Raw genomic sequence first — 15,121 nt, 5'->3', positions numbered from 1 at the left:
GCTTTTTTTTTGCTTCATTTTAGCAGAATCTGTTGCTCTAATAGGGATTCTTTTCACATTGCTGTTCTATTTTTCTTAGTGCCTCAAAGTAGATCCTGTCTACGTATAACAATTTAAGTGTAAGTTCATTTTGGTGCAAAAAAAATTGAAATCCAAAAATAGTCTTTATAATACACATTTTTCATGAACTTTTTGTAGCTTCCCAGTATTTACTGAACAAATTGATGTGAAAATTCACAGAGATTTTTAATGATTTTTCAGTCATATGTTTTTGAATCCAGTTCAATTTAGTGGCCAAATGGCAAATTGTTTATTGTTGCAATTTTTTCTCTTCAATCTTCAGTCACAAATTTGGTATGTCTAAACTTTAAACTAAAGATTCAGGGATAAGAAAGTTTTTAATTAATGATAACTTTGATCACGGTCTATGAACTTAAAGAGGTATTTTCTTAGAGTGAGTGTATTTCCTACAACACTGCATCTGTGCTGCCACAGCTGTAGCCACTTCCTGTCTGTGATGTTGATTTCCCGCCTTGGTTCTCCAGCAGGTGGAGGTCTCAAGCAGGTCCCCGGGGCTTTTGTACACCTCCCTCCGATGGTTCTTTCACTGTGCCCTCTTTCATTGCACAGAAATACATTGCTGAGTCCCCCAGTTGTGAAGCGGAGATGACAAGGTTGGCAGATTTTCTTGCTTTCTGGAAATTCAATGAGTAGCGACCTTCTGTTGCATTTTGCTTGTCATAAGACCCTTGATAAATAAGAAGAATCATCTCCCCACTGCTGGGCTGCTTGTACCAGAATAGACCATAACTTTGATCACTGGTGTCATATGTGCAGTCCAGAGTCACAGCCTCCTTTTCCTGCACGAACATTGCTGGTAGGGTTTGAGTTATCTTCTGGGCAATGCCAGGTCCTGAAGGAAAAAAAGATAAAATTTGAAGGTTTAAGGATAAAGTGGGTTGGGACAAAGAAATTCAATTTTTGTACCCCATTACCCCTCCTTCCCAAAGTTTCCATAAAGATATTTCCAAAGTCCTTAGTTCATACAGAAAGTCCATTCCCACTGGGCCATCCGTACCTAGCCACAGTGAAGCTGTGACCACCTTCAGCAGGCTAGAAAGTGACATGTTTGGTTCTCTTTCTAGATAAAAAAAAAAAATCTTCTTCTTTATTTTCAGGACTTTGTACTGTGAGGTGAACCTGGCATGGTGAGAGAAGAATTACTGGGCCATGTGCTGCTGCTACTGCTGCCCTAGAACAGGAAACAGAGGTTTCCTGGTATAGCAAACTAGTGTGTGTCATCTCACACTTCTCTATGTACCGGCTGAGAACCTCACCCAATACAAACTTTATTTTGGATAAACCAACTCTTAATTTGTTAACAAATCTGAAAATAAACATGGTCACATTGAGAGGAAAAATGATCATTTGACCAACTACTGTATTTTATCATTGCACCTGTGATGGAACTGGGAGATTGACACATATTTTATACCTGTAATGAATTATAGAGACAATGTAAGATACAATAATCCTCTAGCCTTACATCGATGTATGTTGTTGTTTCTCCTAAAGTACAAATACATCACGTTGTGATAAGAAAGTTTGGACAAATCTCTGCAGATCTTTTGACTTATCTATTGATATAACAATATTCCTCCTCAATTCCAATGCCTATCCTGTTGCCAATCTTGGGGCCAAACAGCAGAAAAACGAATCTCTCTTTGATGGAGAGTTTAGAATTAACCCCTCAGATATCAAGTTGTGTTTTAAAGGTCCCATTCTCTTTTCTGTTCAGTTTCGACAGCCAGCTCTGTTCATACAGATCATATAAGATATCAGAGTTTTGTTATTAGATTATCAAACATTTGAATTTATATTTTTCCATGATTTCAATTCAGACCCCAAATAAGCCCCAGCAAGCCACTCCGTTCTGTATGCCCCACTCTGAAGAGAATGTATTCTGGACGATCCCATATACAGGACAACTGATTACAGGATCATTGATTGTGACAAACTTTTCTTTCTGTGTGAACATTAAAGGCCATGCACTAGTGACACTACTCAACAACATTGCAAACAACAAAGGTCATTGCCTTGCCTACCATAATTTATTTCTTAATGTAGTAGCTATAGCTTATCGTTCTTGCCTTAAAATAGCTTATCTTAGCCTTGTCAAAATTGGTTGAAGCGTCTTCAGATCTTTCACAGGAATCACCATTAAATCTTATGATATCACATACAGTACAAGTTATCTATTTTTTAAAAGCATCCATTATCTGTTCTACCAGTTGGTGGACTAATTATGAAATATTACAAAATTATCTTCATAGTGTTCAACTCCATTACACTTCTCAATCAATAAATCTTTTAACTGTGCTTTTGTCATTTAAGAAGTGTCCACACTCAAACAGATATTTGGACAGTCTCATATCAACTTCTGAATTAATCGTTTTAATGTCTTATACTCAAAGTTGAAAAGGAATATCAGAAAACTTACTATGTAATAACTTCCCAAGACTCTATTATAAAATTCAATCTCTTAGAAGAAGTAAAATTAATGCAAGTAGCTGAACTTGTGACTCTCGTTTTTGCATGTCAAATTATGATAAATATAAACAGTGATAGTCAATGCTTTAACATAGTTCACAACTTCCAAATATAATGGAGCCGATGAGGTTTGTTAACCTTCTTTACCTCTTCTTAACCTTCTCATATATTTCATGTATCTTTATAAAAATGGACACCAAATGCATAAATTATTTGATGTCTTGACGCTATTCAAATAAATTTCCTAATGAAGACAAAGTTCTATGTATGAAAGACACTTTAGAAGCTAGAAAAAAATACGTGAGCAGGGGATCATGGTAAACATGGCTGTCTGACTAAAGTCCTTATGCAAGCACCTCTTATGGAACTTAAAGACGCATCCATGGAAAATGTCAATAACTCCATCTTAGATGAATTATTGATTTGTTTGATCGGTGAGGATAAGATATATCAAGGCCAGAAAGGCTGTTTGGTGGAACCAAATGATTGCCAAAGAACACTTTTTAATACCCTCCAGGGACCACCCATCACGCTAGGGACATGTTGACTGCAATATTAAATATTTGTGGGGAGACTTTTCTAGAATAGTAGGGAATGCAGACAGTTCATGTCTTTTTTGGAACCTCCAAAATTCCATGAAAACTGTAAAAATGGAATATGAACTGGAATACTGTCCTAAGAGAACAGTTGAGTAGGTTTTAGGCAGTTCTACTCCCTAAGGGGTTGTGAGTATGCACTAGTAAGAGTTGTTTTATTTTCTACATGGGTTGAAGCACTCACCTGTCATAAAGATACAGCACTCACAATAGCTAAATCAATTGATTTCCATTTCTTACCTGTGCCAATCAAATTATCTATATGTAGAGGAACATATTTTTTTGGACAGTTATGTAAGGTTTTGCTCTCACTCAGAAACTCCGCTTTTCTTATCACCTCCTGGTCCTCTGAAAATGTTGAAACAATGTATGACTATTAAGAATAAAATTAGTTACCTTATCAGACATCTGTGAACTCCAGTGGCCTAAAGCATTATTACCCTTAGCTCTAACAGCCCTGCATTCTTCCCCATCCCAAAGTCATGTGTCATCTCACTATGAACTGGTCACTAGTAGGCCCATATTACTCAGAATGTTCCGAACCACACATATTCCATTCTGACACACTTAACTATTAATAGATAAATCAACCGATTATATTCAGTCCTTTAACCAACAGGTACAGGTTTTCCTTCCTGGCCTTTCATTTAATCAGCTTTTACTTTACCTAAACCTGGGTGACTTGGTATTCAAAAAAATTTTCAAAGAAATATTGCCTTTGAACTTGTGGAAATGTGTTCTTGATAACATAAGAAGAGAAGCCAATGTGACCATAGCAACAGGGATTGGAGTGATGGCACCACAAGCCAAGAAATGCTGGCAGAGCTAAAAGAGGCAAGGAAGAGATTCTTCTCTGCAGCCTCTGATGCCTTGATTTCAGCCCAGTGAAACTGATTGAAAAAAACGTGTATGTATTGATTTAAGACAGCAAGTTTGTATAGAGGCAACAAAAAAATACATCAACCTTGGTGTATTTGTTCAATGTGTTTTATTTAGTTCCATTGATCTGTTTCATTCTATGCCAACCTCAGAAGGTAATTTTATAGTAAATTTTATTACCTGCTAGTGTCTCTCCTCATCAGTACTCTTTTCCATTTAAAGTTTAATGCTTGAATGTGTCTGGATCTAAGCTGTGTACTGACTTTGCACACTAGCTGGAGAATTTTTTTTCTTACATTGGAAAAATTGACAACCAAGTAAGATACAGCAATTAAGCCAATAGTAATTACACTCTTTCTTCTAAACAAGCAATAAATAAATAGACTATAAGCCATGATTCCTACTCACTCCATTTCATTCTTGGAGGAAATGGACTGATCAAGAGTCAGCTTGCTTCTCTGGAGTGGAGCTAGTGGTATAGACAAGGAAATAACAAAAGCCAGTTGAGTTGTTGGGCTACAATACTGACTCTCCTTGTTTGGTTGTTTTTAACCCCAATTTAATCTAATGACTTTTTCTATCAGACCTAGCTAATAACTAACAGCCATAACTCAGCCAGAAGGGATCATTCTCACCCTACCAATCACCAGTTATATCCATCCTTAGGGATAATATGAGGGATCTTGAAATTAGCCTACACTTGATCACAGGTGGGAGAATTAGGGAATTAATTATTTATGCAACTTCTTTATTTCCATTATTTTTATCGACAACGTGAAAAGGTACGACTTTTGAAAAGGAAACTGTGCTCATAATGTTTAAAGCAGTCAAAACACGAAAGTGAGTCAGGGTATTTGGAACAAGCTAGCATAAATTAAGTAGCCAAATGCCTCCTACAATTTACTAATAAGAATTGAATAAGGTAGCTGAGAAATATTTATTAAAAACATTCCCACATACCTCAGAAAGAAAGATAAAGGTAGCAATAAAAATGAAATGTCCAGAAAAAAAGTAACTATCTTAAAATAATAAAGTTTTATGGAAAAGAATGACATAGATAAATGGAAAGAAATACGCTCTCAAATATTCAACTTATTCAAATATACATTTTTAGGAGTTTAATTATTCACACATAAAATTATACATTTAATTCAACAACAAAGCCTAAATTAAAATTTTGAATATACAATAGTTTAATCCATTTTTTCTTTCTTTAACAAACATCTATTGATTATTAATAATGTGAAAAAGCTTATGCTAGGTTCTGCAGAAACAGCAGTGATTAAAAAAGATAACTCTTCTTAATTATGTGAGAGAGTAAATATGAAGAGATACCAACAAGATTTTGAAGAAGAATATACTGATGACTCTAATCTGAAGCTTACATTTTAAAGTCACTTCCTGTTTTAATTTCCCACGCACACACAGAGTATATGTCCAAACTAGACTCTAAAGGAAAACTCATCACGTTTTCCCAACAAGAAACAGCAGGTAGAAGGGACTGTCAAATTTTACCACAGATACAGAGAGTAAGAAAATAAAAATAATTGTGACTCATGAAAATTTCTCACGGAGCTATTAAAAAGCATACCAATAACAGACAAACATAGAGCCTAATCATGAGTGAACTCCCATTCACGATCGCTTCAAAGACAATAAAATACTTAGGAATCCAACTTACAAGGGACGTGAAGGACCTCTTCAAGGAGAACTACAAACCACTGCTCAAAGAAATAAAAGAGGATACAAACAAATGAAAGAACATTCCATGCTCATGGGTAGGAAGAATCAATATCATGAAAATGGCCATACTGCCCAAGGTAATTTATAGATTCAATGCCATCCCCATCAAGCTACCAATGACTTTCTTCACAGAATTGGAAAAAACTACTTTAAAGTTCATATGGCACCAAAAAAGAGCCCGCATAGCCAAGTCAATCCTAAGCCAAAAGAACAAAGCTGGAGGCATCACACTACCTGACTTCAAACTATACTACAAGGCTACAGTAACCAAAACAGCATGGTACTGGTACCAAAACAGAGATATAGATCAATGGAACAGAACAGAGCCCTCAGAAATAATGCCGCATATCTACAACTATCTGATCTTTGACAAACCTGAGAAAAACAAGCAATGGGGAAAGGATTCCCTATTTAATAAATGGTGCTGGGAAAACTGGCTAGCCATATGGAGAAAGCTGAAACTGGATCCCTTCCTTACACCTTATACAAAAATTAATTCAAGATGGATTAAAGACTTAAACATTAGACCTAAAACCATAAAAACCCTAGAAGAAAACCTAGGCAATACCATTCAGGACATAGGCATGGGCAAGGACTTCATGTCTAAAACACCAAAAGCAATGGCAACAAAAGCCAAAATTGACAAATGGGATCTAATTAAACTCAAGAGCTTCTGCACAGCAAAAGAAACTACCATCAGAGTGAACAGGCAACGTACAAAATGGGAGAAAATTTTCACAACCTACTCATCTGACAAAGGGCTAATATCCAGAATCTACAATGAACTCAAACAAATTTACAAGAAAAAAACAAACAACCACATCAACAAGTGGGCAAAGGATATGAACAGACACTTCTCAAAAGAAGACATTTATGCAGCCGAAAAACACATGAAAAAATGCTCACCATCACTGGCCATCAGAGAAATGCAAATCAAAACCACAATGAGATACCATCTCACACCAGTTAGAATGGCTATCATTAAAAAGTCAGGAAACAACAGGTGCTGGAGAGGATGTGGAGAAATAGGAACACTTTCACACTGTTGGTGGGACTGTAAACTAGTTCAACCCTTGTGGAAGTCAGTGTGGCGATTCCTCAGGGATCTAGAACTAGAAATACCATTTGACCCAGCCATCCCTTTACTGGGTATATACCCAAAGGACTATAAATCATGCTGCTATAAAGACACATGCACACGTATGTTTATTGCGGCACTATTCACAATAGCAAAGACTTGGAACCATCCCAAATGTCCAACAATGATAGACTGGATTAAGAAAATGTGGCATATATACACCATGGAATACTATGCAGCCATAAAAAATGATGAGTTCATGTCCTTTGTAGGGACATGGATGAAATTGGAAATCATCATTCTCAGTAAACTATCGCAAGGACAAAAAACCAAACACCGCATGTTCTCACTCACAGATGGGAATTGAACAATGAGAACACATGGACACAGGAAGGGGAATATCACACTCTGGGGACTGTTGTGGGGTGGCGGGGAAGGGGGAGGGATAGCATTAGGAGATATACCTAATGCTAAATGACGAGTTAATCGGTGCAGCACACCAGCATGGCACATGTATACATATGTAACAAACCTGCACAATGTGCACATGTACCCTAAAACTTACAGTATAATAATAATAATAATAAAATAAATAAAAAGCATGTGTTTGAGGAGAGGACTTGACGAAGTGAGAAAAGCTCAATTTGAGATATAAGAATAGGTGAAAAAATCATGATCCTAATTATAATAGGACTCTATCAAGAAACAAATCTAAATATTAGGTTGGTGCAAAAGTAATTGTTATTTTTGCCATGACTTTTAATGGCCAAAACAGCACTTACTTTTGCACCAACCTAATATTAGCAAAAAACTATCTGGGTACAGAATTATCAATTTTGTATTTTTTGTATTTTACACATTATCTGGTTTTGGCATGTAATGTTTTACAATAAGAAAAAGATAACAAAAGCAATTTTTGAAAACTAAAAGTTAAAATTTATCCATAATAGGGATTGCAATATTGACACTAAGGGGTTATTTATAGGACAGGAGTCTGAGTAGCAAATGTAAAGTCACCTTTAAAGACTAGATTACAAAATCCAACATCACTAAATCTCTGTAAGGATCCCTTGAGCAGAACCTCCTGATTGCTGAACACGTGGTGGGTGGCAGAGCCAGAGAAGGCATGGAAGCTCAGGGCCATTTTTCCCATACCTTGCCCTGTGCGTCTCTTTAGCTGACTCTTTACTTTACTACGTACATGTGTGTCAAAACTTCATGTTGTTAACTTAATGCGTACCATGCATTTTTTTGAAAAACGGAATCCATTAAGCATCAACTGGCCAACAAAATGCTCTAAACCTTTCTGTGTCACTTTGAATCTAGCCTCCTATTATATGGTTTTAATATCTATATGTTAATTTCCACTTATGAACAAACAAAATGACAGGTGCTATAATTAAAATTCATTCCAAAGGAAAGGGGATGCTGCTTCACCTCGCATCTCAGGTTTGGGTGATGGTTACAGATGCCTGGAAAGCAATGTGTATTCTCTGCACAAAAGTAGACAGCTGAGTCTCCAGGTTGAGTAGCTGCAATTTGCAGAGAGAGATGTTTCACTGTCTTATTCAATAAAACGGTGACTCTTTGGCCTTGCCTTTTGTCCATATTTGAACGAATGTCTATAATGAATTGAGGACCTTTTCCAGATTCTTGCTTGTACCAAATGAAGTAGTCCGAGGCACTGTCTGAATAAGCACAGTTGATAACAGAGTTGTCTCCCTCCTGGACACCCAGGGTAGAAAGATGCGGCCTCACACTCTCTCCTCTGCTCACCCCTGTGCAGAAAGAAAAAGAGAAAGGTTTATCAAGTTATTATTCTCCAGAATTTTCTTTTTCTATAGTAACTAGAGGAAGCCTAAATAAAGCAAGTCTTCCCCCTGGACGTCTCAAAATCATCAACTAATATACTGTGTTACCCAAAACTCTAAACTCACAGTCCAGCTGCAACCACAAGCACATAAATAAAGCTCGAATGCATGCCATCATTGTTCTTCCCAAATAGGATCAGTCATAAACCTGCAATCTCCAGCCATAAAAGCTACTTCCATCATCGGGTTTTCCTTTCTTTCCTCTGACAATCATAGTGGTTTCTCACATTGTCTACTCAGCCAATAGAAAAAGGCTCTGCTTCTGCCATAAACCTATTTAATCAGAACCCACTAAAATGAACCCTCCATGTGTTCTGCATCAGCAGAGAAGCACTGCCATCTTGTGGTCACATTCGTAGCTACTAAACTTGCTGTTTGAATTTTGTTTGTTTGTTTGTTTGTTTGTTTTTGAGATGCAATCTCCCTCTGTCTCCCAGGCTGGAGTACAGTGGCGCGATCTCGGCTCATTGCAAGCTCTGCCCCCCGGGTTCACGCTATTCTCCTGCCTCAGCCTCCCCAGTAGCTGGGACTACAGGCGCCCGCCACTACGCCCGGCTAATTTTTTTGTATTTTTAGTAGAGACGGGGTTTCACCGTGTTAGCCAGGATGGTCTCGATCTCCTGACCTCGTGATCCGCCCGCCTCGGTCTCCCAAAGTGCTGGGATTACAGGCGTGAGCCACCGCACCCGGCCTGTTTGAATGTTTTTCTATAACCCTATGAGGGACTCAGGTGCACAAAAGGAGCAATAGGTCAAACAAATAAAGTCTTCACTCTGAGATTAAGTTCACAGTAAGAATGTAGATATCAAGATTGATATTTATGCAAACTGAGTCCTTGCTAAAAAGTTGGAAAGAGGTAGGTGTTGCAGGTGTTTATACAATGATGCACCAAGTTTACATGTTTGAAATCAGGAAAGAACCATGATTCACTCTCCTGGACAAAGAAAAGTAATACATTCCCTTGCAGTGAAATCTATCATCATGATTTGTTTGTTATGGAGAAAAACTCTTTCTTAAAGGAATATGTAAGCCAAAGATGAGAGTAAGAGAGAGAGGACCACTCAATATTTCACGCGTATATTATCTCAGGTTCTGCTTCTCCAAGACTGGTCTTCCCCATGACTCTCTATTCCCAGAGCCTTGACAGTACCAACAGTCAAAATGTGGAATCTTTCTTTGGTAAAGATGGCTTTAATAAAAGGTAAAGAATTAAAGTATAATGATAAAGGAGGAGGGAGACAAGTTCCATGAATTATTAAATACTCCAACAATAGGAACAGTTTGACCCACAGATTGGGCTGGTTTGCAAGGAGAAATCTGGCATGTTTTAAGAAGCCTTTTCCTATTGCTATGTGACTTGTATTCTGCAAAGTGCAGAAAAAACAAGGAGAAATTCTCAGAAAACCTCAGGCTGCAGGCTCCAAAAATGAAACCACATGTAAATTTCTTATTAAGGTGCTTTTATTTTCTGATATCAAAATGAATGATATCAATATGGCATGTCCTTAAATACAATGATTGACTCATATCTTCAGTGGAACTTGCCTCTAAAATATGAGCCAACTCATCTGGCATGGACTGCTCTTGCCTTAGCCATTGCTAGCTCAGGTTCCATATGTGCTGTTTTTCTCTCAAACTCCACTACAGTGTTCTTCCCTAAGATATTGATAAAGTCCTTCAGTCTTGTACATTTCTGGGTTTATCTCTTCTTGCCAAAAAAACATTGCTTATCTACTTTAATTTTTGACACGTTGTGATTACTTCCGTAAAATTAAATCTATGGAAGCCAAAATATTGCCTGTTTCCACTAGGAGGGATAGTGCAAAACTAAATAAGTGACCACGGGAAATGGTTCCTCAGATACCAAGACTATCTCGTTTCCAGAAGAAAAGCACATTTCCTGTGACTTGTACTCACTAGGCCCCTGGAATTATAGAGACTGAATGTAATTTCTTATTCACATCTTGCACCCTTAAGTATGTAAGGACGGTTATGATGAAAAATAGCAACTGAAATATATAAATATAGATATGTATACATAAAATGTGTGTTTTTACATATGTAAAACTTCTCCGTTCTAAGGATTTTCTCTTTTCTCACTCATTCCTCATACAATATAATTCTCATATCCTTTATTGGATGAGTTTCCCTCCTTTTGGTGACAGATAATTTAGGTCAATATTTGGCCTTTTGAGTATAGCATTAAGAACTGAACGTAATGGTCTAAATATGACCACTCATATGGATCATAGTATTCCACATATTAACTATGCCTTAGGTATAGCCATCCCCTGGACAAAATTCCCAACCCTATGATTATCTCATTGAATATTACCTAACTCATTGTGAATGTGTTGGTCCAGAAAAGATTTTCTCACACCTTCATGAGCAATCCACTACATGAGGACATGTTACCCTTAGCTTCCCTATTCTAATTATTATTTTTTGACAATGTAGAGTAATGCTCACTATGTCCACATCCTTCCTTCAAGGAATATCCACCCAGCATAATGAATATATCTTACTATTTTTAGGAAAGTCCTTAGAAATACCTCTGGGGGTTGAGGGTGGCACCATCATGTTTGGCTCACTCCTACAGCAGCCAGTGAGTCATGGACTGATTTCCTGGTAGAATAACAGTGGCTCAGCCTGAGTATCTTTCTTGCCCAAAGTGGTAAATGTTTACACAAACATGGAACTCTGCATTCTCATGGTCACAGTGATTGAACCAAGGCTTTCCCGGAACCGAAATGCAGAGGTCAACCTGGTAGGGCTGCCATTAGATAGTTTCTTTTGTTCAAGAATATGTGCCTGCAGGAATAGGCAAGAGCAAGAACGCTAAGGAGGAAGTGAGGAAATCCAGTTTCTTTCTACTCCTAGATCATTTACTATCTAATGATTTCATACTGGCATCTTGGATATAGTTTCTGTGTTTGTAAAATGAAGTTGAACTAAAAGGTTTCTAAATGCCTTTATAGGTCTAAAATTCTTTTATACTATTTAACAAGGCAAATATTTACTGAGGACTGATTGTGTACAACATAGAGCATGGCAGTAGGCAGAAGTTATCCTGCATCAAGGAACTCCAAGACCATTTTCACACCCACAGGCAATCTAGTGGGTCTGAGCTTACCCTAACCAATCCTTGGGCTCCTTCAGAAGCAGAGACAGGATCTTCTGTCATCTCAGCACTTTGGGAGACCTAGACAGGAGGATCACTTCAGCCCAGGAGTTCAAGGCTAAAGCAAACTATAATTGTGCCACTGCACTTGAGCTTGGGCAACAGAGCAAGACCCCTTCTCTTAAAAAATAAATATTTTTTAAAAAAAGTAACAAAGTGGCTTCATGATATGTATATGATTCACTATGTTTGTTTGTGCATCCTATCATTGTATCTTCAATTATAAGAAAAATTGATTTGAAAATTAACCTCTATGTCGATAACTCGGTCATTCAAAACTTCGCATGAAAATAATGTTCCTTTCTATCAAGCTGCTACACTTACATTTAATTTCTATTTTGAAACCTGCAGATATTCAAATTGTAATGTATTAATTTTCAATACTAGAGTTTCTAAACTTTTTGAAGGATTCGGATAACTCTTCAACATGCCTTATTGCAATGTTCACGATCAGTCTTTTATTTAAAAGTTTTTAAGTTTAAAAACATAAGTTTTAAAAATCATCTGAACAGGAAACCACCCACAGTGACCCAGTGAGACTGCACAGCAATCTCTCCAAATTTGTGGGTGTGAATAGTTCACGAGAGGAAGAGGCAATATTTCTAATGTATGAAGATATAGATTTTCTTTTTTTAAAGCACTTTATGTAAGAGTAGTTTATGGATAGTATGTGAGGAAGGGGGATGATACCTCTCAGAAGAATCTGTGTCTCAGCAAGGTTAAGGAGAGCTTTAAAAAGTCATGGGAAGAGAGATCCCATTTCCCAAATTACACAGTTTGACAGAAAATTGGAGAATTCAAATATATGAAAATTCTAATAAAGGAAAACTATTTGATAGCATGCATTGCAAATTTAGAAATAAATAGTTTCTTGAGATCAGGGTATTAGAAAATGTTTCCAACTAGAGGTTGCTTGGTTAGAGGAAAAATAGGATGTGTGTATGATATCCACTCTAATTTCATTTCTACCTCTCCCCTTCCTCTGCCCAGACCTTTCCCCACACACCCTGCAGGCCCTCACAGCTGTTCTGATCAGGCCACTTATTGCTGGTCAAATTAAATATTGCCCCTTCCCTATTCTCTTTCTGTTCTTCATCCTTATTTTATTCCTATTTTCTTCTCTTCTGTTTATTCTTGTTCCTTCTAGTCTCAGAGAAGATATATGAAAAGATCAGATATCAGGGGTATTTAGAATAATTTCCAGGTCAGTGAATTTCATGAATTTTAATCATAAAAATTTAGAAACTGAAAACATGGAATGAAGATGTTTTCTAATGAACATCCATGCTCCCATTGCCCACTAAAACTCCAATTCCCTTACCTCTGCTTACAGAATCATCCTCACAATGGATTTATAGATCAAAGAACTCCAGCTTTCTGAGGTTTTATATAGAATGTCAGAGCTGAAAACCTAAGATGAACTTTACACACACATCACCCTCCACCCTACCCCAGCTCCCTGCTATCTGTGATTTGACTGACTCACATGCCCTCTTGTATCCTGTTCCGTCCTCTGAGACCATCAGAAAAAGTCTTCATTTCTGGAAATCCTAGAGTGCCCCCTAGTGGACTGAAACCATCAACAAAGACCACTTTGCACCAACTTAACTCCTCAGTAGTCACACACACAGCCCCATTCTCTTCATGTTTGCTATGAAGGAAATGGAGGCGGTCAGAAAACAATATAACTGCTTAGATTGAATGGGGATTAACAGTGAACCAATTACCACTTTTAAAATGCCACTTCATGGCAATTAATATCTTAAAATAATTTGACAATTCCCATCTTGTGCTATTTATTTGAATTCTCTGATTTTGTTTTAGAAAATCCAAAAAGATTTTTTGAAGTATTACCATAAGTGATTAATTTATTAGGCTTTAAGAGTATATAAAAAGTGATGAGACATTAGTTCATAATCTACCGAAGAGTACAAAACTACACGTCTATAATAAAATCAAAGAGTGGGATCCTAAGCAGAGTGTGAACTAAAAGCTATATGATCCCAGAGGTGGGAGAAATACTTAGGAAGGTTGGACAAGACCTTATAAAAAGGGTGGTCATTTCCCCCTTTCTCTCCTTTTTCATGAGGATAATAGAATATGGATAAACCTTTATGATGGCTTTTATGACTTTTTATTGGTTTAATATTATAAAGAATTCATGAACATTTGAAATTATTAAAAGTAATACAACATACCAAGTAGACGAAAATCCACTTTTACTACCACTCCGAATTCTGATTCTTTCATCACTCATTACCCTAATTCTCCCTTCATCTTATCAATTTGGAGTTGATACTTCCAAATGTTTTACTATAGCATTATATACATGTACTAAATACAAAAAAAATGCTGAAAATAAACAGTATTTAATTTATAATTTTAAAATTTAATACCAAATGATGCATCTCATGTATACCTTTTTGTAACTCACATTATAAATTCAATAATATATTTTGCAGAGCTTATTATATTAACACGTATGGGAACTTCTGCTACATTGCACCCTATTAGAGATATACTTCAGTTTATGTAGTCCTCTCCCTATTGATGAAGACTTAAGATGATGTATGATATAGTTTGGATCTGTGTCCCTGCCCAAATCTCATGTTGAAATGTAATCTCCAATGTCACAGGTGAGTGATGACTACCTGGGCTGGTGGTGTGGGGATAAAATAATTTACCAAGACTGTTGTAGATAAAGAAAGGCAGATCTATGAAAGTAGTTGCCAGGGAGCAATCAGCAGAAGAGGAGCTGACGGCAAGGAAACAAAGGCCTGCTGGAGATTTTATAGGATGTTTTTGGGTCGCAGAGTGCTGCATGCAGTACTGGTAATGCCAAGGTAGCAAGGAACTAACTTGCATTCTTCTGTCAACTGAGGTTTTTGATGATAGATAGAGGTGTTTGATGATAAGCAAGAAGTCTGTGAGTTATGTATGTTATTTGCTCAGGAGAGCTATAGGTCCTGAGCCATCAAGAAAGACCTATAGCTTATCTGCTTCCTCTTTCTGTTTATATGTCCTGGACCATGAAAAAAAGGCAGACCTATAGCTTATTTGCTTTATCGCTTTGCTTTCCCCTGGTCCTGCCAGCCTGACTCCTTTTCCCTAATCAGGATTCCACACTCAATGCTGGAGGTCAGGCCCGGTAGGAGGTGATTGGGTTATGGGGGTGGATTTCCCGCTTGCTACTGTCCTGAGTTCTCCTGAGATCTGGTTGTTT

General features: G+C 37.2%; 2 gene segments (V, D, J or C); both read right to left on the bottom strand.

Annotated features, from left to right (window-relative positions):
- Nucleotides 1-557: 557 nt before the first annotated feature.
- On the bottom strand, nucleotides 558-1,141 carry LOC129013226 (T cell receptor alpha variable 14/delta variable 4-like). The segment is given in 2 exon segments: nucleotides 558-913; nucleotides 1,079-1,141. Coding segments are annotated over 2 exon segments (405 nt in total).
- Nucleotides 1,142-8,214: 7,073 nt separating this feature from the next.
- LOC129013225 (T cell receptor alpha variable 13-2-like) lies at nucleotides 8,215-8,868 on the bottom strand. The segment is given in 2 exon segments: nucleotides 8,215-8,624; nucleotides 8,784-8,868. Coding segments are annotated over 2 exon segments (462 nt in total).
- Nucleotides 8,869-15,121: the final 6,253 nt, after the last annotated feature.

The sequence above is a fragment of the Pongo pygmaeus genome, chromosome 15 (assembly GCF_028885625.2).
Source record: "Pongo pygmaeus isolate AG05252 chromosome 15, NHGRI_mPonPyg2-v2.0_pri, whole genome shotgun sequence".
Taxonomy (NCBI): domain Eukaryota; kingdom Metazoa; phylum Chordata; class Mammalia; order Primates; family Hominidae; genus Pongo; species Pongo pygmaeus.
This window is presented reverse-complemented; position numbering and strand designations above follow the sequence as displayed.